The 26,238-nt window shown below is 41.7% G+C and overlaps 1 protein-coding gene across 6 annotated transcripts in view; it reads right to left on the reverse strand.

Annotated features, from left to right (window-relative positions):
- Window positions 1–1,264: 1,264 nt before the first annotated feature.
- LOC137434540 (myosin-10) overlaps window positions 1,265–26,238 on the reverse strand; it is a 159,225-nt gene continuing 134,251 nt past the window's right edge. For all 6 annotated transcript variants that reach the window (XM_068127668.2, XM_078785662.1, XM_078785661.1 and 3 more), the window contains 8 exons: window positions 21,366–21,527; window positions 21,105–21,233; window positions 6,167–6,255; window positions 5,318–5,441; window positions 5,028–5,236; window positions 4,803–4,911; window positions 2,307–2,479; window positions 1,265–2,202 (listed from right to left, as the gene is read on the reverse strand). In XM_068127668.2, the coding sequence (XP_067983769.2) occupies window positions 2,058–2,202; window positions 2,307–2,479; window positions 4,803–4,911; window positions 5,028–5,236; window positions 5,318–5,441; window positions 6,167–6,255; window positions 21,105–21,233; window positions 21,366–21,527 (1,140 nt within the window). In that variant the 3' untranslated portion in view covers window positions 1,265–2,057. The remainder of the gene's footprint in view (window positions 2,203–2,306; window positions 2,480–4,802; window positions 4,912–5,027; window positions 5,237–5,317; window positions 5,442–6,166; window positions 6,256–21,104; window positions 21,234–21,365; window positions 21,528–26,238) is intronic.

Consider the following 26,238-nt stretch of genomic DNA (forward strand, 5'->3'; position numbering starts at 1 on the left):
CCAAACTACAAATTTGTGCACTTCCGGAATTGTTTGATTTATTTGTATTAAAATGTCTGGTAATTGTTTTGTATTTATTTATGCGAATGTGTACTTGTGTATAACTGTCATTAATTTAAAAAGGCTTCGGCACTATCGAGCGATTTTTTTTTTTAACTCCAAAAAAACGAACTTTTTTTTTTTCAAAAAATTTTTTTTTTTTGGCCTAGAACACTCCCACGCACTCACTGATGAACCTCTGAGTTTGATGAAGATCCGTTCAGCCATCTCTGAAAAAAACGCGGACACAGAACTTGCGTTTATATATATATATATATATATATATATATATATAAATCAGGATTTCAATTTAATTCAAAAATTGATGCAGACGTGTCTTCTCTTTCAAACATTCAAACCGACAGAGGTAGATATTTATCACAGCATCTGTAGAATTTTCACCCTTTTACTCAACTCCGTTTCGCTGTTATTTGGTGGAGCAAAAAGTCAACTGAGCTTTATAGATATTTAGATGTACATGAGGTTGTCCTCAAGGTCTTTTAGGTCCTCAGGGTCTTTTCATCCTCAGTCTTTTGGGTCATAAGGGTCCAGTGGCTCTTTTGGGTCATTTTGAGCCCTCTGGGTGTTTTGGGTCTTCGGAGTCTTCAGGGTCTTTTTGGGTCCTCGGGGTCGTTTGGGTCCTGGGGTCCACCTCAGACACCCGCTGGGACCCCAAAACGTTCCACGGAAGGTTATTATATTTCCTTTTAGTAAAATATGCAACTGTAACGGTTACTAAACGCTGTCCCCCTGTCATGGGACCAGATCGTCAACTCTGATTGGTGTATGTTTGTGGGGACATACAAACAGACAAACGCTGTTCTAGATGGCATTGCCCTACAGGCTATGCTGTAAAAAGATTCCACTTTGACATTATGCGTATTACGTGTGGATCAGTGACAAACAATTTCAATTAAACCAATCTTAAATTCAGGCTCTAACAACAAAAGTTGAAAAGAGTCGAGGATTGTGAATACTTTCTGAAAGCACTGTACAGTATATGAAACCAGGTGATGCACACTCTCGATACTGGAAAGGTACAAAAAGAGATTCAGCCACGAGCGAGATATTGAGAGAGTTCAGGAGCTCCATGGAAAGGAGCGTAGATGAGCAGGAGATATTTCTACCATCAAGGTTAAGATCATCGAAAGAACTAGTCTTTGTGAAGTCTAGTATCACTCTGTATTGGCACACAGGTAGAACAAAGGCACAAGATTGTTTGGTCTTACAGTATTTTATGTTTATTTCCAGTTTCCAGTAAAGTTCCTTTATTTTATTTCCCAAGAAAAACTCAGCAGAAAAAAATGAAGCCGAACCAATGCCTTAAAAACTGGCCTTGGGTTCAACCAAACTGTCCAGTTCATGTCCAGCCCATCACGACTCAGAACTTTGGTCTAATATAGAACACCTGTTTCGCCCAACGATCTGGGAAACTTGCATCGAAAAGCAAATATGGCAACAAGCATTTTTTATTGCAACGCCTCATAGTTTCTGCCGTTCATACTTAACCAAAGAAGAGAACGTAGCATTACCGATTCCACATTGTTCAGCCGTGCTGGGGCTGTCACGAGGATCAAGGCACAACATTTATGAGAGCATGGTGCACTCAAATCTACACCGAGCCTTGCTTTGGGCAAGCACGGCTAGTGGTGCTGGCGGAAATGGCAACGAGATTCATGGAAACCATCTGGCAGAATTGCGAATGGCAACCCAGGAGAAAGACCAGACAAAAAACATGCAAAGTATGAGGTCTCATTTAAGCAGCCTGCAGAAATCTTTCCTACCCTTACTGAAAAAGTTATTTGGTCCACGGTAAACCCGAAAAAATGCCATTTAAAAAAATAAAGAGGAATAACGGAGATAACCTTGCAAGTGCAGCAACAAGAGACAGCGTATTAAAGCGAGGAACATTTTAAGGGAAAAGACAGGATCACACGCATGCTTCACAAGTGACGAGGAGGGTGTGGGAGTGTGGGAGAGAACTTTGGGAAGTGGGTGACAGATGCCAACAATGTTGCTCACTCCGCCTGGCCATCCTTATCCTCGGTATGGGTCTTGTCGGTATTGCTGGAGGCAGCTGCACTGGTGTCCTCATCAGACATATCCCCTTCGGCCGTTTGCACAAGGCGGCGCGTGATAGTTGTGTAGACATTGGGTCCACGTCTAGTACAATGAGGGAAAGAAAAATAAAGTTCACCTTCTTCACCCTCTTAAATGTCAAATACAAAACATCATAAACGCCACCAATCAAGCGCAGGTGGAGGTACCTGAGCTTGCTCTTGAGACTCGATATCTCACGTTGGTACGCCTCGTTGGATTCGGTGGCATCTTCGAGCTCTCGTTGCATCTTACGACGCAAGGCATTTGCGCGACTTCCCTCTTCCTCGCTCTCCTCAAGCTGACGTTTTATTTGCTTTGAGCGTGCTGTGGCCTTCTCCATCTGTTTTAAGGAACACGTATTGCGATTGGCAAGTTCACCATGATGGTAATATCAATGCAGGAAGGTGGATATCTTTGCTTTCACGAAATGATTTCAAAACTAGAACGGTACTCTGATGTCACAACATCGACCAATATGCCTCCACCCACATTATTACATCATTATACATACAGTGCATTCAGAAAGTATTCAGACCCCTTCACTTTTTTCACATTTTGTTATGTTGCAGCCTTATGCTGAAATCATTTAAAATCATTTTTTCCCTCGTCAATCTACACCCAATACCCCATAATGACAGAGAAAACAGGATTTTGGAAAGTTTTGCAAATTTATTTTAAAAAACAACTGAAATATCACATTGACATAAGTATTCAGACCCTTTGCTATGACACTTGAAATTTAGCTCAGGTGCCTCCCATTTCTCTTGATCATCTTTGAGATGTTTCTACACCTTGATTGCAGTCCACCTGTGGTAAATTCAATTGATTGGACATGATTTGGAAAGGCACACACACCTGTCTATATAAGGTCTCACAGCTGACAATGCATATCAGAGCAAAAACCAAACCATGAGGTCGAAGGAACTGTCTGCAGAGCTCAAAGACAGGATTGTGTCGAGGCACAGATCTGGGGAAGCCCACAAAAAATTTCTACTGCATTGAAGGTTCCCAAGAGCACAGTGGCCTCCATAAATTCTTAAATGGAAGAAGTTTGGAACAACCAGGTCTCTTCCTAGAGCTGGCCGCCCGGCCAAACTGAGCAATCGGGGGAGAAGGGCCTTAGTAAGAGAGGTGACCAAGAACCCGATGATCACTCTGGGTGAGCTCCAGAGATCCTGTGTGGAGATGGCAGAAACTTCCAGAAGGACACCATCACTGCAACACTCCACCGATCTGGGCTTTATGGCAGAGTGGCCAGACGGAAGCCAAAGAGTTCAATCTTGGTTTCATCAGACCACAGAATCTTGTTTCTCACAGTCTGAGAGTCCTTTAGGTGCTTTTTTGCAAACTCCAAGCGGGCTTTCATGTGTCTTTCACTGAGGAGAGGCTTCCGTCTGGCCACTCTGCCATAAAGCCCAGATCGGTGGAGTGTTGCAGTGATGGTTGTCCTTCTGGAAGTTTCTGCCATCTCCACACAGGATCTCTGGAGCTCAGCCAGTGACCTTCGGGTTCTTGGTCACCTCTCTTACCAAGGCCCTTCTCCCCCAATTGCTCAGTTTGGCTGGGCGGCCAGCTCCAGGAAGAGTCCTGGTTGTTCCAAACTTCCTCCATTTAAGAATTATGGAGGCCACTGTGCTCTTGGGAACCTTCAATGCAGCAGAGATTTTTTTGTAGGCTTCCCCAGATCTGTGCCTCGACACAATCCTGTCTCTGAGCTCTGCAGGCAGTTCCTTCGACCTCATGGCTTGGTTTTTGCTCTGATATGCATTGTCAGCTGTGAGACCTTATATAGACAGGTGAGTGCCTTTCCAAATCACGTCCAATCAATTGAAGTTACCACAGGTGGCCTCCAATCAAGGTGGAGAAACATCTCAAAGATGATCAAGAGAAATAGGAGGCACCTGAGCTAAATTTCAAGTGTCATAACAAAGGGTATGAATACTTATGTAAATGTGATATTTCAGTTTTTTCTTTTTAATAAATTTGCAAAACTTTCTAAAATCCTGTTTTGTCTTTGTCATTACGGGGTATTGAGTGAGGATTGATGAGGGAAAAAATGAATTTAAACGATTTCAGCATAAGGCTGCAACCTAACAAAATGTGAAAAAAGTGAAGGGGTCTGAATACTTTCTGAATGCACTGTACCTGTACCAAGTTTGATTTAAATCCCTTCAGCTGTTCTCAAGTATCACGTTTTTACCTGGCATGACTGTTGACCTTTAATGCAGAAATCTGATCAGTTCTTCTTTGCATCATAATACATACTTGTACCAAGTTTGACTTATATCTCAACAGCCATTCTTAAGTTGTTGCAGTAACGAAAACCTATCACGGACGGATGCACGGATGCACGGACAGCCGAACGGGCAACCCAAAAACATAATGCCTCCAGCAACTTAGCGGTAAAAAAAAAAAAAAGTAAATTCAATAGGTTTCAGCAACTATCATAAGAACACATTAGTCTGATATATATTTCCCACCAATTGAAAACAGCATTCAAAATTCAAGTTGAACAGAAAACAGAGGCACACCACCTCAGAGGAAAACAGGTAACTTTTCAAACATGACACATTTCCGATACAAAGGGGTGTATGTCCTGGGAAGCACAATTCTGATAATGTGTGGCGTTAACCACTGGTCCCAGGATGAGCAATAGTCCACACCTGCTCGCGGTACTGGTCAGCCTGCCTCCTCTCATCCTCCATTTGAAGTAGGATCTCCTTCAGCCGTTTCTCTGAACGTCGCACCAACTTGTTGGACACCGAACGCTCCCTGGACAACAAAAATGCACCGATCACCGGAAATAGAGGACAAGGCATTCAAGATTCAAAACATGGTGAGTGCCCAAGACAGACAGCTGCCAGTCTAGTTGTACTGAAACCTCTTACCGCGATTCGTCCTCAAGCTGCTGTTCAAGATTGTTGATCTTGACCTCGAGGGTGGTAATAGTTGTCTTGTGTTTGGACCTGCCCTCAGACTCGAGCTCCTGGAGTTTAGCACGCAGGTCTTTGTTGTGACGTTCCATTTGCTGCCGAGCGTTGTCACTTTTCTGCACCAAGGTGCGTTCAGCTGAGAGCTCAGAGATCAGCTGGTCAGACTAAAGGGACAAAAAAAAATAATGGAGCAGGAGAAAGGAAGTGCAACCATTCAACAGTTCACCAGAGGAAATGCACTCCACCTGCAACGTGGTTTTACGTAGGCGATCATTGATGAGCTCAGAATTATTTTGTTCTTCATCAACCTCTTCTTCAAGCTGAGCAATACGAGCTTCAAGTCGTCTCTTTTCCTCAATAATCGCGGACCTGGGGAAATTCACACCATACCACGTACTCTTCACATCTGCTTTCCTGAAAATGCTACAAGAAGAGGAGCTTTCCAATTTAAAACTAGAACGGCACTCAGTAGAGAGTATAGCTCCGGCTGGTTGGCCGTATCACTCAATGGTGAAGAATCACTTTAAAATTTTTACCAGCTGGATCCGAATCCGGATCTTAAAAAAAATTGAATCGATTCTTCCTTGTCAAACACACAACCTGTCCAACAAGTTTCGTCCAAATCCATCCATAACGTTTTGAGATATCCTGCTATATATCGTTTTTGGCCCCATCTCCCAATGGTGAAGAATCATGTAAAAAATTAAATAATTCTCATATCAGAATCCATATTCAGATCTTCACCAAAATCGAATCGAATCGTCCTCGTCAGACATCCAAACGGTCCACCAAGTTTCATCCAAATCCGTCCACAATTTTTTGAGATATCCTGCTATGTATAGTTTTTGGCCCTATCTCCCAATGGTGAAGAATCACTTAAAATTCTAGTAGCCGAATCCGGATCTTCACCAAAATCGAATCATTTCATCGGTGTCACACATGCTACATCTCTGCCAAATTTCGTCCGAATCAGTCCATAACTTTGAGATATTTTGTTCACAAACGGACAAACAGACACACATGGGTGAAAACATAACCTCCATCCACCTTTGGTGGCGGAGGTAAACATTACGGAGGATGCGCCCCAAACTTACTTTCCGGTGGTTCCACTCGCTAGTTCTTCTGCAAGCTCGTCCCTCTCCTGCTCGACATGACGCCGGGCACGCTCTGCAACTGCTAGTTCCTGAAGGCAATATCACATTGACTCGTATGGTTCTTCCAGGTAGCAGAGCTCTCTAAGCACTTAACACCAAATCGCAAGTTGCAACAAAAGGCATCTTTATACAGTATCATCCTGTGACTTGAGCCGTACGGCATACCGAGTGGAATAAACGCAATGGCTCATCATGGAATACATCATTGTTCGATATATCAGATAAAGAATGCAGAAGGTGTTCAAAAACAGAAAAAATAAATAATCAATACACCATTTTTCACACAGAGGACCTACCATTTGCTTCTCTTGAATTTTTATCGATCTTCCACAAGGAAATGCAAATCAATAAAAATAATTTATGTTTACAAGAGTAACCATGTAAATCACATTCTGGGCGTATTCATAAACTTCAATATGAAGTGTCCCTTCGACATTCATAAACCAACAAAGCTTTCAAGAACAATTTGACAAACTGCAAGTTATTCCACAAGGAGGATAAATTTGACCAATGGTAACCCGAGGTCATTGCAAAAGGATTACAATGCAAGTACAGATACATTCAAAGTACACTGTCCCTAAGCCAAATAAATAAACATTCTCTGGTGTCGCATTGCCGGGGCGCCTTCGGCACCCAGCAATACCGCCATGCAGCGCATAGAGACGGTATTGGGAGGGAGAGGTGTACAATAATTACTTGATTAATCGTGAAATTAAAATAAATATATAATAATCGTAAAATATTTTAGCATTTACACAAGCCTCGATCTTGTATACAAAAAATTTTTTTTTTTTTTTAATTCCTTAATCCATTGGCTGACAGCATACCTAAACCATCACTATTTCATCCGAATCTGTAACAATTTGAAAATGAAGTAATTAATTAATCAAAAATTAAATAATCGATTCATTGACTAATCAAATAATAAATCGATTAATTGATTAATAAATAAATCCAAAAATATCCATTATAGCCACATCACTTGGTCACTATCGTGTCCAAATATTAGCTTCCAATCTGAAAAGGTGCCTGAAATATTGGCCAAATGAGAAAGAAAATAAATAAATGATTAATAATGAAAATAAATAAATAATAATCATTAAAAATTAAATCATTAATCATTTCGGTCACAGAACACATAAACCACCACCATTTCATCAGAATCTATAACTGAATTTTTTTATTTTTTTGGGAATTAATTGAATAATTAAATAATTAATCGATTAATTGATTAATCAAATCAAAAATATCCTTGATAGCCACATCACTTGGTCACTCATGTCCAAATATTAGCTTCCGAGCTCAAAAGGTGCCTGAGATATTGGCCAAATGAGAAAGAAAATAAATAAATGGTTAATAATGAAAATAAATAAATAATAATCATTAAAAAATTAAATTATTAATCAATTCGGTCATAGAACACATAAACCACCACCATTTCATCAGAATCTGTAACTTAAAAAAAAAAAAATTGGTCATTAATTGAATAATTAAATAATTAATCGATTAATTAATAAATCAAAAATAGCCTTTGCAGCCAAATTACCTGGTCATCGGCATGTCCAAATATCAGCTTCCTAACTCAAAAGGTGCCTGAGTTAATGGTCAGACGAGAAAGGAAATTTGATTAATTAAATAAGTACTTAATTAATCGCTAACAATTAAATAACTCCTCAATTAATTGATTACTCAAAAAACAAAAAATACTGTTTTTGACAAAGGACTTGCTCAGTATTGTGCCGAAATTTCAGCTTCCTAGTTCAAAGGATGGCTGAGATATCGCCCGGACAAACAAACAAACAAGAAAGAAAACAAGAAAACAAGAAAACAAACAACCATAGTGAAAACTGAGTACACCCTTTCAGCGTGCGTCACTGCCGAGCCCCCTTCGGTGCCCAGCAATGACGATTTGCAATGCCTGTAGATGGCATAGGAAAGGTGCGGTGTACAACAAACAAACAAACCAACAAGAAAGACAAGTAAAGATACATTCAAAGTACACCGCCCCCATGCCAAATAATTAAATATTCTACAGCGCGGCATTGCCGGGGCAATACCGCAGGGGCCCGGCAATACCGCAGTGCAGCTCATAGAGGCTGCATTGGGAGGGAGAGGTGTACACTATTTGATTGATTAATTGTACAATTAAAATCAATAAAAGATTATCACAAAATATTTTCTTAATCAATTGGCTAATAGCATAAATAAACCACTAGTGCTTCATCCGAAGATGTATCTTTTAGAAATTTAATTAAATAAGTCATTAATAAAAAATTCAACAATTAATTGATTAATCAATAAATCAAGAAATAATTAATCGATTAATTGATTAATCAATAAATCAAAAATATCCTTGATAGCCAGATCACTTGGTCACTGTCATGTCCAAATATTAGCTTCCGAGCTCAAAAGGTGCCTGAGATATTGGCCAAATGAGAAAGAAAATAAATGAATGATTAATAATGAAAATAAATAAATAATAATCATTAAAAGATTAAATTATTAATCAATTCGGTCACAGAACACATAAACCACCACCATTTCATCAGAATCTGTAACTTAAAAAAAATAAATTTTTAGTCATTAATCAAATGATTAAATAATTAATCGATTAATTGATTAATTAATAAATCAAAAATAGCCTTTGCAGCCAAATTACCTGGTCATTGGCATGTCCAAATATCAGCTTCCTAACTCAAAAGGTGCCTGAGTTAATGGTCAGAAGAGAAAGGAAATTTGATTAATTAAATAAGTACTTGATTAATCGCTAATAATTAAATAACTCCTCAATTAATTTATTAATCAAAAAACAAAAAAAAAGTTTTTGACAAAGGACTTGCTCACTATTGTGCCGAAATTTCAGCTTCCTAGCTCAAGGGATGGCTGAGATATCGCCCAGACAAACAAACAAACAAGAAAGAAAACAAACAAACAAATAAGAAAACAAGTACACATACATTCAAAGTACACCGCCCCATGCCAAATAATTAAATATGCTGCAGCGCGGCATTGCAGGGGCGCCTCAGGCGCCCGGCAATACCGCAGTGCAGCTCATAGACACTGTATTGGGAGGGAGAGGTGTACACTAATTGATTGATTAATTGTATAATTAAAATCAATAAAAGATTATCACAAAATATTTTCATAATCAATTGGCTAATCGCATAACTAAACCACTAGTGCTTCATCCGAAGATGTATCTTTTAGAAATTTAATTAAATAAGTCATTTATAAAAAATTAAATAATTAATTGATTACTCAATAAATAATTAATCGATTAATCAATAAATGATTAATAGATGAAATGATTAATCAATAAATCAAAAATATCCTTGATAGCCACATCACTTGGTCACTCATGTCCAAATATTAGCTTCCCAGCTCAAAAGGTGCCTGAGATATTGGCCAAATGAGAAAGAAAATAAACAAAATGATTAATAATGAAAATAAATAAATAATAATCATAAAAAAATTAAATTTTTAATCAATTTGGTCAGAGAACACATAAACTACCACTATTTCATCAGAATCTGTAACTTTAAAAAAAAAAATTTTTTTGTCATTAATGGAATGATTAAATAATTAATCGATTAATTGAGTAATTAATAAATCAAAAATATCCTTTGCAGCCAAATCACCTGGTCATTGGCATGTCCAAATATCAGCTTCCTAACTCAAAAGGTGCCTGAGTTAATGGTCAGAAGAGAAAGGAAATTTGATTAATTAAATAAGTACTTAATTAATCGCTAATAATTAAATAACTCCTCAATTTATTGATTAATCAAAAAAAAAAATACTGTTTTTGAAAAAGGACTTGCTCACTATTGTGCCGAAATTTCAGCTTCCTAGCTTAAAGGATGGCTGAGATATCGTCCGGACAAACAAACAAGAAAGCAAGAAAACAAGAAAACAAGAAACCAGAGTGAAAACTGAGTACTCTCTTTCAGCGTGCATCACTGCTGAGCCCCCTTTGGTGCCCGGCAATGACGATTTGCAATGCCTGGAGATGGCATAGGAAAGGAGCGGTGTACAACAAGTACAGATACATTCAAAGTGCACCGCCCCCATGCCAAATAATTAAATATCCTCCAGCGTGGCATTGCCGGGTCGCCTTAGGCGCCCGGCAATACCGCAGTGCAGCTCATAGACACTGTATTGGGAGGGAGAGGTGTACAATAATTGATTGATTAATTGCATAATTAAAATCAATACAAGATTCTCCTGAAATATTTTCTTAATCTATTGGCTAATAGCATAACTAAACCACTAGTGCTTCATCCAAAGATGTATCTTTTAGAAATTTAATGAAATAAATCATTACTAAAATTTTTAAATTATTAACTGATTCATCAATAAATTAATTGATTAATTGATTAATTGATTAATCAATAAATCAAAAATATCCTTGATAGCCACATCACGTGGTCACTCATGTCCAAATATTAGCTTCCCAGCTCAAAAGGTGCCTGAGATATTGGCCAAATGAGGAAAAAAAAAAAAAAAAAAAAACACCTTTAGAGGCCATTTTTCCCCGCAAGCGGGGGTTGGCCTTTTTCGGGAACTGTGGTTGTTGTTGTTTTTCGGTCCCCTTTTTGAAGCAATGTTTTACGGCCGGATGCCCTTCCTGACGCCAACCCTTTTTGCCGCCTTCAACGACAAGCAGGGAATTACCAGTGAACTGGTACTCAATTAGCCGACCTCGGAAGGATGACAGGCTGAGTCAACCCCCCTGGCGTTAATTCAGCGATTGACCGGGATTCGAACCCAGGATCCTAGGATCCTAAGCCGGCACCCTAGCCGCTAGCCCAACACCAGGGATACTGGCCAAATACTGGATGGATACTGACTGGATACTGGCCAAATGAGAAAGAAAATAAATAAATGATTAATAATGAAAATAAATAAATAATGATCATAAAAAATTAAATTATTAATCAATTCGGTCAGAGAACACATAAACCACCACCATTTCATCCGAATCTGTAACTTTAAAATAATTAAATAATTAAGTCATTCATCGAATAATTAAATAATTAATTAATTAATCAGTAAATCAAAAATATCCTTTACAGCCAAATCACTTGGTCATCGTCATGTCCAAATATCAGCTTCCTCGCTCAAAAGGTGCCTGAGATACTGCCCAGATGAGAAAGAAAGTATATAAATGATAAATAATGAAAATAAATAAATGATTAATAATGAAAATAAATAATTAATCTTAAAAATAAATATTAATCATAAAAATTTTAAATAACTGATCAATTGGCTCACAGAACACATAAACCACCACCATTTCATCCGAATCTGTAACTTTAAAAAAAAAAAAAGTCATTAATCGAATAATTGTACACCGCACCTTTCCTATGCCATCTCCAGGCATTGCAAATCGTCATTGCTGGGCACCGAAGGGGGCTCGGCAGTGACGCACACTGAAAGGGAGTACTCAGTTTTCACTCTCGTTGTTGTACACCGCTCCTTTCCTATGCCATCTCCAGGCATTGCAAATCGTCATTGCTGGGCACCAAAGGGGGCTCGGCAGTGACGCACACTGAAAGGGAGTACTCAGTTTTCACTCTCGTTGTTTGTTTTCTTGCTTTCTTGCTTTCTTGTTTGTTTGTTTGTCCGGGCGATATCTCAGCCATCCTTTGAGCTAGGAAGCTGAAATTTCGGCACAGTAGTGAGCAAGTACTTTGTCAAAAACGGTATTTTTGGTTTTTTGAATAATCAATTAATTAAGGAGTTATTTAATTATTAGCGATTAATTAAGTACTTATTTAATTAATTAAATTTCCTTTCTCTTCTGACCATTAACTCAGGCACCTTTTGAGTTAGGAAGCTGATATTTGGACATGCCAATGACCAGGTGATTTGGCTGCAAAGGCTGTTTCTGATTTATTAATTAATCAATTAATCGATTAATTATTCAATTAATGACTAAATTTTTTTATTTCTTTTTAGTTATAGATTCTGATGAAATGGTGGTGGTTTATGTGTTCTCTGACCGAATTGATTAATAATTTAATTTTTTTATGATTATTATTTATTTCTTTTCATTACTAATCATTTATTTATTTTCTTTCTCATTTGGCCAATATCTCAGGCACCTTTTGAGCTCGGAAGCTAATATTTGGACATGAGTGACCAAGTGATGTGGCTATCAAGGATATTTTGGATTTATTGATTAATCAATTAATCGATTAATTATTTAATTTTCGATTAATTACTAAAAAAAATTAAAAAAATTCAGTTACAGATTCTGATGAAATGGTGGTGGTTTATGTGTTCTGTGACCGAATTGATTAATAATTTAATTTTTTCATGATTATTATTTATTTATTTTCATTATTAATCATGTATTTTTTATTTTTTTTTCTCATTTGGCCAATATCTCAGGCACCTTTTGAGCTGGGAAGCTAATATTTGGACATGACAGTGACCAAGTGATGTGGCTATCAAGGATATTTTTGATTTATTGATTAATCATTTAATCGATTAATTATTTATTGATTAATCGATTAATTATTTATTGATTAATCAATTCATTATTTATTTTTTTCTTAATGAGTTATTTAATTAGATTTCTAAAAGATACATCTTCGGATGAAGCACGAGTGGTTTAGTTATGCTATTAGCCAATTGATTAAGAAAATATTTTGTGATAATCTTTTATTTATTTTAATTAAACAATTAATCAATCAATTAGTGTACACCTCTCCCTCCCAATGCAGCCTCTATGAGCTGCACTGCGGTATTGCCGGGCGCCAAAGGCGGGCCAAAGGCGCCCCGGCAATGCCGCGCTGTAGGATATTTAATTATTTGGCATGGGGGCGGTGTACTTTGAATGTATGTGTACTTGTTCAATAATTAATCGATTAATTGATTAACCAATAAATCAAAAATAGCCTTTGCAACCAAATCACTTGGTCATTGGTATGTCCAAATATCAGCTTCCTAGCTCAAAAGATGCCTGAGATAATGGCCAGAAGAGAAGGGAAATGTATCAGTACTTAATTCATCGCTAATAATTAAATAACTCATCAATTAATTGATTAATCAAAAAACAAAAAATAGGGTTTTTGACAAAGTACTTGCTCACTATTGTGCCGAAATTTCAGCTTCCTAGCTCAAAGGATGGCTGAGATATCGCCTGGACAAACAAACAAGAAAGAAAGAAAGAAAACAAGATCTCGCGAGATCTCGCGAGATCTTGGAGACGGCGGCAGGGATTTTCGAAGCTCCACACGGTCTCCACGTTTTTCGAAGTTAAGTCTGTTCACAATTGTATTTTGTCGAAACTGTATTTATATTTCGGTGTGTGAAGTTATTGTGTGCAACTTTGGTTGTTTCTCGGTGTTTATCTTTCATAAATTGATCGTCTGTTTGCCGTGTCGCGAGCAAGGCCTTGTACAGTGTGCACTGTACAACCTTGAGGCTTTGTTTTTCTCTCAGTGGTCCGTCGTTTGTGATCCAATAACTTTCGTTCTCTGTATTCCCAGTCTTTTCACCCATAGCCTACTTCCTTGTGTAAATCTCAACTCAAAAAAAAAAAAAAAAAAAAAAAAAAAAAAAAAACATTTCTTTCTCTGTTCTCATTCGTTTATTCATTCTTATTCGTGCGTTCGTTCTTCGACCACGTGTTTCTCCCCCATTTCCATTTCCCCAGATAGTTTTCACTCATTAACCTTCAATGTTTACACTTTCCCCTGAAGTTATGTATTCCGTCATATTTTATAACACCTTTTTCTTCTTCTTCTTTAAAAGGCTGCTTTCGACTTGCTCACCAAATCAATTCATCCCAAAAAGAAAATCCATCTCCTATAGTGCCTTTTTTCTACATTCCCTAAACTCTCCTGCACTCCATCCTCCATCCAGCGTCCTTAAACGTATTTTTAACTCGAAGGTCACAAGAAACTCATTTTGCAATAAATGTTCGTTTCCCATAAATCGTACACTTTCAAAAATCCAATCTCACCCCTCCCCTCCAAATCTTCCCCATAACCCCTCCCCTCCAAATCTTCCCCATCACCCCTCCCCTCCAAATCTTCCCCATCACCCATCCCTTTCAAATCTCCCCCCTTGCCCCCTCCCTCCTAAACTACCCCCTCACCCCTCCCCGCCAAAACGCCCCTCGCCCCTCCCCTCCTAGACTCCTGCCTCACCCCTCCCCTCCAAATCTCCCCCATATCCCATCCCTTTCAAATCCCTCCCCTTGTCCCTTCCCTCCCAAACTCCCCCCTCACCCCTCCCCTTCAAATCTCCCCACCCTCATTGCTTCTCAATTTCCCCCCTCTCACTCCCCCTCCTCAAAGCATCCTCCCCGCTTCTTCCCCCTTCAAACTCTCACCTCCATCTCCCCCAACCTTCTGCCTCGCTCTTCCCCCTCCTCAAATAACACCTCATTGTGGCTCACCCAATCACCATCAAACCTTTTGTCCGCCCCATCCTTCCCTTTCTCCGAGCTATTCTGAAATCTCTGACACACCTTCAACAGCTCTCCCTACCTCTTCCACATCTTACCCTACCCCTCCTCCCCCCTGTTCTGTATCTGATGCTCCCCCTTCCTCTTCATTAACGGTATGGAGCTCAAACATCCGGGGCCTTCGTTCAAACTTAACTGATCTCTCCATACAGGTTGCTTCTGTCAAACCAGACGTGATCTGCTTAACAGAAACTTTCCTCCTTTATGATGTCTCTGATTCCATAGTATCTCTCCCGGGCTTCTCCCTCCTCCGGTATGATAGACCTGAGCCTCGTCCTGGAGGCGGGGTTGCTATCTTTATCAAAAACTCTCTTCCTCACTCGCCCTGCACTGCACTCTCTCCACCTCACCCCCAGGAATACCTCTGGCTACGGCTTCCCCTTCGCTCCCACCTCTTGTTCATATGTGTGTTGTACCGTCCACCAAACAGTGATGACTCCATCTACATCTCGCTGTCTGATGATATGGACCAACTTCTATCTACTCATCCCAACTCTCTCTTCCTCATATGTGGTGATTTCAACTGTCATCATGCCAGTTGGCTGGGTGTGGGTACCTCTCTCACCAGCCATGGCTCCTCAGCAAAGGACTTCTGCGACTCACTGGGACTGACACAATCTGTCAATTTCCCGACCCGGATCTCAGTCAACGGAACATCTTCTCTTCTGGACTTGGTTATGACTAACTTCCCTGAAAATGTCTGCTGCTCTTCTTCTGCTCCGATCGGATCATCTGATCATGTCCTTGTTAAAGTGGACATCTCTCTGACCATCCTCAGGGAGCCTGCTCAGCGTCGACGAGTCTGGCATTTCACTCAGGCCAACTGGCACGGTCTTCAAGCAGCCATCAATCATCTGGACTGGTCTCCCATCTCTACCACCTCTGACATCAACTCATCCTGGGAATTCTTCCAAAGTAAATTGCTCTCTCTCATGCACAGATTTATCCCATCTCGTCTTCAGTTGTCATACCCTTCCTCCCGTCCATGGTACACGGAATCTTGTGGTGAGGCTGTTGCCCAGAAACAACTTGCCTTCGTCTCCTGGAAAGCAAATCCAACGGAAGGAAATCTCATTTCCTTTCACAAAGCCCGAAACAAGTGTGTGTCCACCCTCAGGAGAGCCAGGAAAGAATATCTCTCCGTTCTCAAGACCGAACTCTCTTATCTGTCTCCCTCTTCCAAATCCTGGTGGCGTCTGGTCAAATCCGTTTCTGGTGTTTGTTCCCCCTCCATCCCCTCCCTTACCTCAAACGGCCTCAAACGGTTCCCCCTCCATCCCCTCCCTTACCTCAAACGGCTACACAGCTGACTCCGCACGTGAAAAAGCTGAATGCCTCAACTCTGTGTTTGCCTCTAAATCTTGTGTCCCAAACCCATCCCTCTCTGTACCCACCATACCCAGTCGTACCCTGCTGCTCCTGGACTCCGTGTCCTTTCCTCCTGACAAGGTGGAAAAGTTTCTGTCAACCCTCGACTCTGATTCTGCAACTGGACCCGACGGCATCAGCCCACGGGTCCTAAAATCCTGCTCTGCTGCTCTATCTCACCCTCTCTCTGTTCTCTTCACCCTCTCTTTTGCTCAAGGTCAACTGCCATCTGCTTGGAAATCAGCCAACATCACCGCTTTGCACAAAAAAGGTGCAAAAACAGATCCTAGCAACTACAGACCAATCAGCCTTCTCCCAATTATCAGCAAAGTCATGGAATCCATCATTGCTTCTGATATGAAATCTTTCCTCTTCTCCAATGGCTTGATCTCTGATCATCAATTTGGTTTCAGACCAGGTCACTCTACTCTGGACATGCTGCTTCTGCTGTCTCAACAATGGATGGAGGTCCTCAATGCCAAACAGGAAATTAGAGCCGTCTCCCTCGACATATCACGTGCCTTCGACACGGTCTGGCACCCCGCTCTGCTCACCAAACTCTCCTCCTTTGGTATCCATGGAAATCTCCACGCATGGCTGGCGGACTTCCTCTCTAGTCGTCGTCAACGTGTGGCCCTGAATGGGTTTCTCTCATCTCCTCTTCCTGTTCAGGCTGGAGTTCCCCAAGGCAGTGTTCTGGGCCCCGTGCTTTTTCTGGTCTTCATCAATGATCTCTCTGACTCTCTCGAAAATCCTCTCTATCTCTTTGCTGATGACTCCACTCTCTGCCGCTCCATTCCTCTTCCCTCAGATCGGCAGTCTGCTGCCTCCTCACTCTCTGAAGACCTGGACAAAATCACAGACTGGTCAAACAAGTGGAACATGTCTTTCAATCCTGACAAATCTCACACTCTTACTATGTCTCTCCGAAAAGATCGACTGGACAACCCTCCCATCTACTTTCTCAACAATCCTCTCCAAGAAGTTCTGTCGCTCAAGATTTTGGGTCTCACTATCTGCCATGATCTTTCTTGGGAAAACCACATTTCCAAGCTGGCCTCCAAAGCCAGTCGCCGACTGGGCATCCTCCGTCGTGCGAAGTCCTTCCTCGGCACACCTGAGCTCCTCACCACATACAAGGCTTTCATCCGCAGCTCAATGGAATACTGTTCTCCCCTATGGGCCGGTGCTCCTGCCTCACACCTAGCTCGGCTTCACGCTGTTGAAACCAAAGCTTTCAGAATTATTGGAATCTCCCGCGATGAAGCTATCTCTGAGGGCCTTTCACTCACTCACCGCAGGCAGGTAGGTGGTCTTTCTGTCTTCTACCGACTCCTCTCCGGCCTTGCACCCCCAGCTCTCTCTGTGCTCTGTCCCCCAAATATTCCTACAGGTCGCACAAGATCTGCCAGCAACCCTCTGATGGTTAAACTGCCGAAATCTCGGCTCTCCGCTCACCTTCACTCTTTCATTCCTCTTTTCTCCCGCCTCTGGAACAAACTACCTCACTCCCTTCAATCCCACTCCTCCCTCCAGGTCTTTAAAACAGCTGTTCACCACCATCTCTTATCTTCCCCCATCCAAAACCTTGATCTTTTCTACCCCCGCTAATTCACCCCAGATCCACCTTGTTTGAAATTCCAACTTCTTTCCTGTAAGTCCTGGCAGGGTCCATATGTTTTATACCTCTCCCACTGCCCCCTTCCCACGCCCCCCCCCCCCCCCCCCAAAGCCCTCGCCCTCTCTCAGATCTCTCGATGTCTCCATGTCTCTCGGTCCCTGCTCTCAAATGTTGTGTTTGTGTCCTTCCCCCTCTCTCCCCATCTTGTCTACCGCTCCCTATGTTATATGTTTTATGTGTCGGTTTGTCTTTCTGTGTGATTAATGTTCGCTCTTTCACGAGCCTCGAACTTGTATACAAAAAAAAAAAAAAAAAAAAAAAAAAAAAAAAACAACCAGTGAAAACTGAGTACTCCCTTTCAGCGTGCGTCACTGCCGAGCCCCCTTCGGTGCCCAGCAATGACGATTTGCAATGCCTGGAGATGGCATAGGAAAGGTGCGGTGTACAACAAGAACGAAAGAAAGAAAGAAAGAAAGAAAGAAAACAAACAAACAACCAGAGTGAAAACTGAGTACTACCTTTCAGCCTGCGTCACTGCCGAGCCCCCTTTGGTGCCCGGCAATGACGATTTGCAATGCCTGGAGATGGCAAAGGAAAGGTGCGGTGTACAAAAATATCCTTGATAGCCACATCACTTGGTCACTGTCATGTCCAAATATTAGCTTCCCAGCTCAAAAGGTGCCTGAGATATTGGCCAAATGAGAAAGAAAATAAATGAATGATTAATAATGAAAATAAATAAATAATAATCTTAAAAAAATCAAATTATTAATCAATTAGGTCACAGACCACATAAACCACCACGATTTCATCAGGATCTGCAACTGAATTTATTTTATTTTTTTTAGTAATTAATCGAATAATTAAATAATTAATCGATTAATTGATTTATTGATTAATTAATAAATCAAAAATAGCCTTTGCAGCCAAATCACCTGGTCATTGGCATGTCCAAATATCAGCTTCCCAACTCAAAAGGTGCCTGAGTTAATGGTCAGAAGAGAAAGGAAATTTAATTAATTAAATAAGTGCTCAATTAATCGCTAATAATTAAATAACTCCTCAATTAACTGATGAATCAAAAAACAAAAAATACCGTTTTTGACAAAGGACTTCCTCACTATTGTGCCGAAATTTCAGCTTCCTCGCTCAAAGGATGGCTGAGATATCACCCGGACAAACAAACAAGAAAACAACCAGAGTGAAAACTGAGTACTCCCTTTCAGCGTGCATCACTGTCGAGCCCCCTTCAGTGCCTGGCAATGACAATTTGCAATGCCTGGAGATGGCACAGGAAAGGTGCGGTGTACAACAACCAGAGTGAAAACTGAGTACTCCCTTTCAGCGTGCGTCACTGCCGAGCCCCCTTCGGAGCCCGGCAATGACGTTTTGCAGTGCCTGGAGATGGCATAGGAAAGGAGCGGTGTACAACAAACAAACAACCAGAGTGAAAACTGAGTACTCCCTTTCAGTGTGCGTCATTGACGAGCCCCATTCAGTGCCCGACAATGACGTTATGCAGCGCCTGGAGATGGCATAGGAAAGGAGCGGTGTACAATAACATAACTAAACCACTAGTGCTTCATCCGAAGATGTAACTTTTAGAGTAATTAAATAATTAATTTATTAATCAATAAATAATTAATCGATTAATTGATTAATCAATAAATCAAAAATACCCTTTGTAGACATACCCCATCACTCGCTTGGTTTGCCTCCAAAGCTTATGCACACAATCCATCGCTCTGATCCACTCCATAGCACAAACCAGGAAGCCTACTTTCAGTGCAGCCAACAGTCTTTCATCTTCTCAAAAGGCCTGTTCCCTGATGATCAGATTGGATTTTTTGTCTCATTCACATTTTTGGATATGTTGGTTCACTCAACGATTGTGCATCTGAATCCTAAGAGGTCAGGGCTATTCTCCCCGGACGTCGTACCATGGGCATTCAAACAACGTGGCTCCATGATCTACCAAGCTATATGCCCACGACATCTAGGCCACCTTCATTCTTGACTAATCGACTTCTTCCACACCTACAATCAATACACGCAACTCTCAACGATATCCCGATGTACAATTCCAGCAGAGGCTGGGCTGTCTCAAGGCATCTTGTGGCCATTTTTCTTTTTCATCAATGACCTTCCCAGTTCCCCAAAAAACCCTTTTCACTTTACAGATTCCACATTCTGCGGACTCTTGTCATCCTCAACTATGTCCCTAATCTTTATTACCTCCATTAACCTTTCCGATCCCAACCATCTTACTTGTTAGCTTCAGTGTTTCCTCCGCTCCTCCCTTTCCACTTATCCCGTTTGTGCATTCCCTTCATGTTTGTCCCACTATCAGATCTGTTTGTCCCACTACCTTGTTCTTTCATGAGCCTCCATCCTTTAAAGGAAAAACAAGTGGAAGAAGAAATAGTATCCCCTTCCCAACGATTGTGGCAGCAGCTGCATCTCTCAGATGATCTAGAAAGGACCAGATCACACCAAATCCAGTCTAGGATATGGAACATGGTATTTAATTCATGCAAGTCTGGCATTCTCACCTTGTCTCTCCAGAATTATCATCCAGCAAACCCACACGGTCTACCTGCTTTATCAGCCACTGAAAAGGTTCAATGCCTCGTACGTCGACATCACAATCAGCAACGACCTCTCTTGGTCAACCACCCATTAAATTAAAGCTGGCCTCCAAAGCCAATCACAAATTCAATATCCTTTATGAAGTTCTTCCTTAGTAAATCCAAGCTTCTCATAGCCTACAAGGCCCAGGGCTGGAGCTAAATGGAATACTGCTCTCCCTTATACAGGCCGGTGGCCCTGGTTTACACCTCACTCTCTTGGATGATGGCAACATCAATGGCATCTCCCACAAAGAAACACACAGTCCTGTTGCTCCGTTATCAAGAGTGATTGATGGTTTCTTTTTTTTCTTTTTACTTCGGCTTCAGATCTTGCTCCTCCTGCACTGCCATTCCCGAGCCTGACAAGCACGCCCAATTTACCTCAAGTAACCCTCTGCTTGTTAACATTCCACAATCCAGGCTTACTGCTCACCTCCACTCCTTTATTTCTCTTTTCTGATTCATTTATCCACCTGTTGGTTTGTGTCTAGTTGATTCTTCTACGTCCCACTGGAAAGATCCCACCCTTATCGCATCCATCACTTCGCCGCTCCTCCATGAACCCAGATTTTGTATACAAAAAAAAAACAACCTTGAGAGAAAAGATTTAGCTGGATCCTAAAGCTCAAGTTCCATCACATTAAGGAATGCTGAATCTGTGTTATTCCTGCAATAAATGTTATTTTTAAATCAAAATGCAGCACTTTGCTTCCCATGCTGAATTGCCATGTCACAAGGATGCAAATGGATGGTGTCCGCTCATGAACAGCTCCAACTCACCTCTTGGAGTTGCAATATCTCTGTCTCTAAATTCTTAAACCTCTTCTCACTGTCCTTGGACTGGTTGAAGACCTCTTCTCGGGAAATGCGTGTCTCCTCAAGCTCACGGTAGAGCTCTTTCATCTGGACCTAAATGGTGAGATGCATCGAAAGATGAAATTAGAAGGTTTTGGTAGCTCAAGTGGCTCCGTGAACACAAACATCTAAACTAGAAAGTCCAACAGTAATAGGAAAAACACACATGTGCACGTGCACACGCACCTGTATTTTGCGCATTTGCTTGCCACCTTCATCCTTGTTACGATTAGCTCCTTCAATCTGCCCAAAGAGCTCTTGCATGTCCAGCTCCAGCTTCTTCTTGCCAGATACCAACATAGTTCTTTGTTTTCGCTCTTCTTCTAGCTCAGCTTCATATTCCCGCACCTATAGCAAATGTAAAGGTGATCAGACAGTGGGAAAGAAGACACAGTCATGGCCAAAAATATTACCACCCTTGCACTTTTTTCAAATAATTCACAATTTTCTCTAAAAATAAGTTGAAATTGACAGAAGTATTTTGTATCCACAATTCTTTATTTCACTGTTAATTAATATTATAGAACCTTTGTTTTTGATTCAGAACTTAATATATTCTTTTAAATCAGAAAATAAAAAGAAATGGCATTGACAAAATTATTGACACCCAAGACTTGATATTTGGTAGCACGGCCTTTGGACAAAATAACTGCAGTCAAGTGCTTCCTATAGCCATGAATGAGCTTCCTACATCTCCCTACTGGCAGTTTGGCCCACTCATCTTGTGCAAACTGCTACAGTTCTCCCAGATTTGAAGGGTGCCTTCTCCCGACTGCCGTTTTCAGATTTCCCCACAGGTGTTCAATGGGATATATATCTGGACTCATTACTGGCCACTTCAGAACAGTCCAGCATTGTCTTGATACATTCCTGGGTGATTTTTGAAGTGTGTGTTGGGGTCATTGTCCTGCTGCAAGACCCATGACCTTTGATGGAGACCCAGCTTTCTGACACTGGGTTGAACATTGACGGGTCTGACACTGGGTCTGACGAATGAATGTAGAAGGAAGTAGAGGACAGGGAAGACTGAGAAAGACTTGGCTAAAGGTGGTGGAAGAAGAAATGTGGGCAAAGGGGTTAACAAGGGGAGATGCAGAAAATAGGGCAAAATGGAGAAGATTGTCATGGGGCCCGCAAGGCTAACCCCGCTCTAGCAGGGGAAATGACCTTAAAATGCCTGTTATATTGTGTGTGCGGGCCATCTACCTCTGTAGTCTGAGCTTTCTGACACTGGGTTCAACATTGTGCTCCAAAATGCCTTGGTAATCTCCCGATTTCATGATGCCATGCAGTCATTCAAGGTACCCAGTGCCAGAGCTAGCACAGCAACCCCAAAACATCACTGAACCTCCCCCATCTTTGACTGTAGGGAAGGTGTTCTTTTCTTTGAAGGCTTCATTTTGTTTTCTGTAAACAGAGATGATGTGCTTTTCCAAAAAGCTGTAATTTGGTCTCATCTGTCCACAGGACATTCTCCGAGAAGGATTTTGGCTTGTTCAGATGTGTTTTTACAAACTCCAGTCGGGATTTCTTATGTCTCTCTTTCTTAGCAGTGGGGTCATCCTGGGTCTCCTACCATAGAACCCCCTTTCATTGAGTTGGCGCCGAATGATGTGAGTTGAAATTGTCGTACCTTGTCTCTGAAGTTCAGCTTGAATCTGTTTGGCAGTTGATCGAGGTGCTTTCTCCACCATTCAAACAATCCTTCACTGCATCTTCGATCAAGTTTTCTCTTGTGGCCATGTCCAGGGAGGTTGGTTGCAGTGCCCTGGGCCTTAAACTTCCTGATAACATTGTGTACGGTAGACACAGGATGAAGGGTGAAGTAGCAACAGGGTGAAGTACCAACCGAGAATGAAGGTGTGGAGGTTGAAAGAGGTGACAGTGAGGGAGGCATTAAAAGAGAGGCTGAGTAGGGTAGCGGCTGATGTGGTTGAGCTTGAAAGTGGTTGGATGTCAATGAAAGATAGTCTGTTGGGAGCCGTTGGTGAGGTATGTGGATGGACAAAAGGACCACCGAGGCACTCGGAAACATGGTGGTGGGATGATGAAGTTGGAAAGAAGATTGACGAGAAGAAGAAGAAGTTCAAGGAGTGGCAGAAGGCGAAGGGTATGGGGGCAGAAAAGGCAGAGCATGAAAGTTATAAGGCACCAAGAAGGCTGCAAAGAAAGAGGTAGCAAAGGCGCAGGAGGCATGTAGGAAAATGTTCGGAGAACGCTTGGATTCGGAAGAGGGTCAGAGAGCGGTATTCAGGATTGCAAAGCAGATAGCGAAAGAGAGGTGTGATGTGATGGGGGTGAGTTGCTTGAAGGATGAAGTGGGACAAATCGTTGTGGACCCAGATGGAATTAAAGGAAGATAGAAGAGATATATGGAAATACTGTTGAATGCAGAGAATGAATTGGATGGCAACATAGAGAGTAACCCAGTTTTAGGACCGGCAGAGAAGATAACCGAAAAGGAAGTTGAGGAAGCGACAAAAGCAATGAAGAGTAGAAAAGCGGGAGGGCCGACGGGAGTTGTGGGAGATATGTTGAAGGCAGCGGGAAATTGGGGTGTGAAGAGAATGACAGAGATCTGCAATCTGGTGGTGAAAGAAGGCCGCATTCCAGTGGATTGGGAACTGAGTACCCTCGTCCCTCTATACAAGGGGAAAGGTGACCCTCTGGACTGTGGCTCGTATCGAGCGATAAAGTTATTGGAGCATGGAATGAAGGTATTGGAAAGGGTGTTGGAGAGGAGGATAAGGAAGAAAGTGAAGATTGATGAAATGCAGTTTGGATTTATGCCAGGAAGAGGAACGACAGACGCGCTTTTTATTGTGAGGCAGTTGCAGGAGAAGTACATGGAGAAGAGGAAGAAGTTGTTTCTTGGGTTTGTTGATCTGGAGAAAGCATTCGATAGGGTTCCACGTGAAGTAGTGACATGGGCATTGAGGAAGTTAGGAGTGGAGGTATGGTTGATCAGAGTAGTGATGGCAATGTACAAAAGAGCGCGCACCGCTGTAAGGATGAAGGACGGGAACAGTGGTGAGTTTGAGGTGAAGGTGGGAGTGCATCAGGGGTCGGTACTAAGTCCACTACTATTTGTAGCTGTGATGGAGGTGCTGGCTCAGAACGTAAAGGAGGGTTTACCGTGGGAGTTGTTGTATGCAGATGATCTGGTGTTGATTGCAGAAAGTACGGATGGACTGAAGGAGAAGATGAACAAGTGGAAGGAGTGTATGGAGACAAAAGGTCTGAAGGTGAATATCGGAAAAACGAAGGTGATGGCAACTGGTAAAGTATGTGGTGAGGTGGAAAACACTGGGAAGTGGCCGTGTGCTGTGTGCAGGAAGGGTGTCGGAGTGAATTCCATTCAATGTACAATGTGCGCTGAGTGGGTTCATCTAAAATGTCGTGGTTTGAGAGGGTCATTAACCAGTGTGGCAGCTACATTCAAGTGTAAGGTGTGCACAGAGGGAGCTGCAGATGGAGGAAATGTTGAGTTGGATCTTGGAGACGGCCTGAAGCTGGAAGGTGTGAAAACATTTTGTTACCTAGGAGACATGCTGAATGGAGAAGGTGGATCAGACTCGGCAACGGTTGCTCGAGTGAGATGTGCATGGAAGAAGTTTCGGGAACTGAGTGGCGTGCTGACGAGGAGGAGAGTGTCGTTGAAGCCGAAGGGAAAGGTGTATGCTGCATGTGTGAGAAGTGTTATGATTTATCGGAGTGAGACATGGGTAATGAACGTAGAGCAGCAACTAAGGCTGGAAAGGGTGGAAATGCGAATGGTTCGGTGGATGTGTGGAGTATCGTTGAGAGAGAGGAAGACCAATGATGAATTGCGAAAGATGATGGGAATAGAGCCTGTGATTGATGCTGTGAAGAGAAACAGGTTGAGATGGTTTGGTCATGTGTTGAGGAAGGATGAAAGTGACTGGTTGAAAAGAGTGATGGAAATGAATGTAGAAGGAAGTAGAGGACGGGGCAGACCGAGAAAGACTTGGCTAAAGATGGTCGAAGAAGAAATGCGGACAAGGGGGTTAACAAGGGGAGATGCAGAAAATAGGGCAAAATGGAGAACATTGTCATGGGGACCGCAAGGCTAACCCCTGCTCTTGCAGGGAAAATGGCCTTAAAATGCCTGTTGTTGTTGGACACAGGAACATCAAGGTCTCTGGAGATGGACTTGTAGCCTTGAGATTGTCCATGCTTGGCTGCAATCTTGTGTCTGACCCCCCTCAGACAATTATCTGGTTTTCTTTCTTTTCTCCATGTTCATTGCAAAACACACAGTGACACAAAACAGCAGAATTACTCCTTTTCTCTTTTCAAACTGGTTGAATGAGTGATTTTTATATTGTCGGCACCTGCAACTCCCCACAGGTGAGTTCAATTCCAAAGTAAAGGAGAATCACCTGCTTGAAATCCAATTCTTTCTAACAACTTCCAAATGGTGCCAATAATATTGTCCGGGCCATTTTAGGAATTTCTAAATTGGCTTACAATTTCTAAATTCCAACATCCTGGTGTTGGCTTAGCGGTTAGGGCGCCAGCTTGGGATCCTAGGATCCTGGGTTCAAATCCCGGTCAATCGCTGAATTAACGCCAGGGGGTTGACTCAGCCTGTCATCCTTCCGAGGTCGGCAAATTGAGTACCAGTTCACTGGTAATTCCCTGTGTGTCGCAAGAGGCGACTAACAGGGTTGGCGGCAGGAAGAGCATCCGGCAATAAAACATTGCTTCAAAAAAAGGGGACCACGGTGCCTGGAAAAGGCCAACCCCTGCTCTGCGGGGAAAAATGGCCTCTAAAGGAGGTTCTTTTTTCTTCTTCATTTTAGGAATTTCTGTGAGGAATAATCTAAGATTCAGTAATTTTTTCAGCTTTTTTTGTTTTGTTCCACTGCAAACCAAAGAAATACAAATGTGGATACCAAAATATTTTTTAATTTCAACTATTTTCTGGAAGAAATGGTGCATTATTTGAAAAAAGTGCAAGGGTACCGACCAATATTTTTGGCCACGACTGTACATGTCGTCTAGAATGCTTTCCAAATACATCAAATGCAACTCT

Source organism: Myxine glutinosa, chromosome 10 (genome assembly GCF_964187855.1).
Source record: "Myxine glutinosa chromosome 10, kmMyxGlut1.1, whole genome shotgun sequence".
In the NCBI taxonomy this organism is placed as follows: Eukaryota; Metazoa; Chordata; class Myxini; order Myxiniformes; family Myxinidae; genus Myxine; species Myxine glutinosa.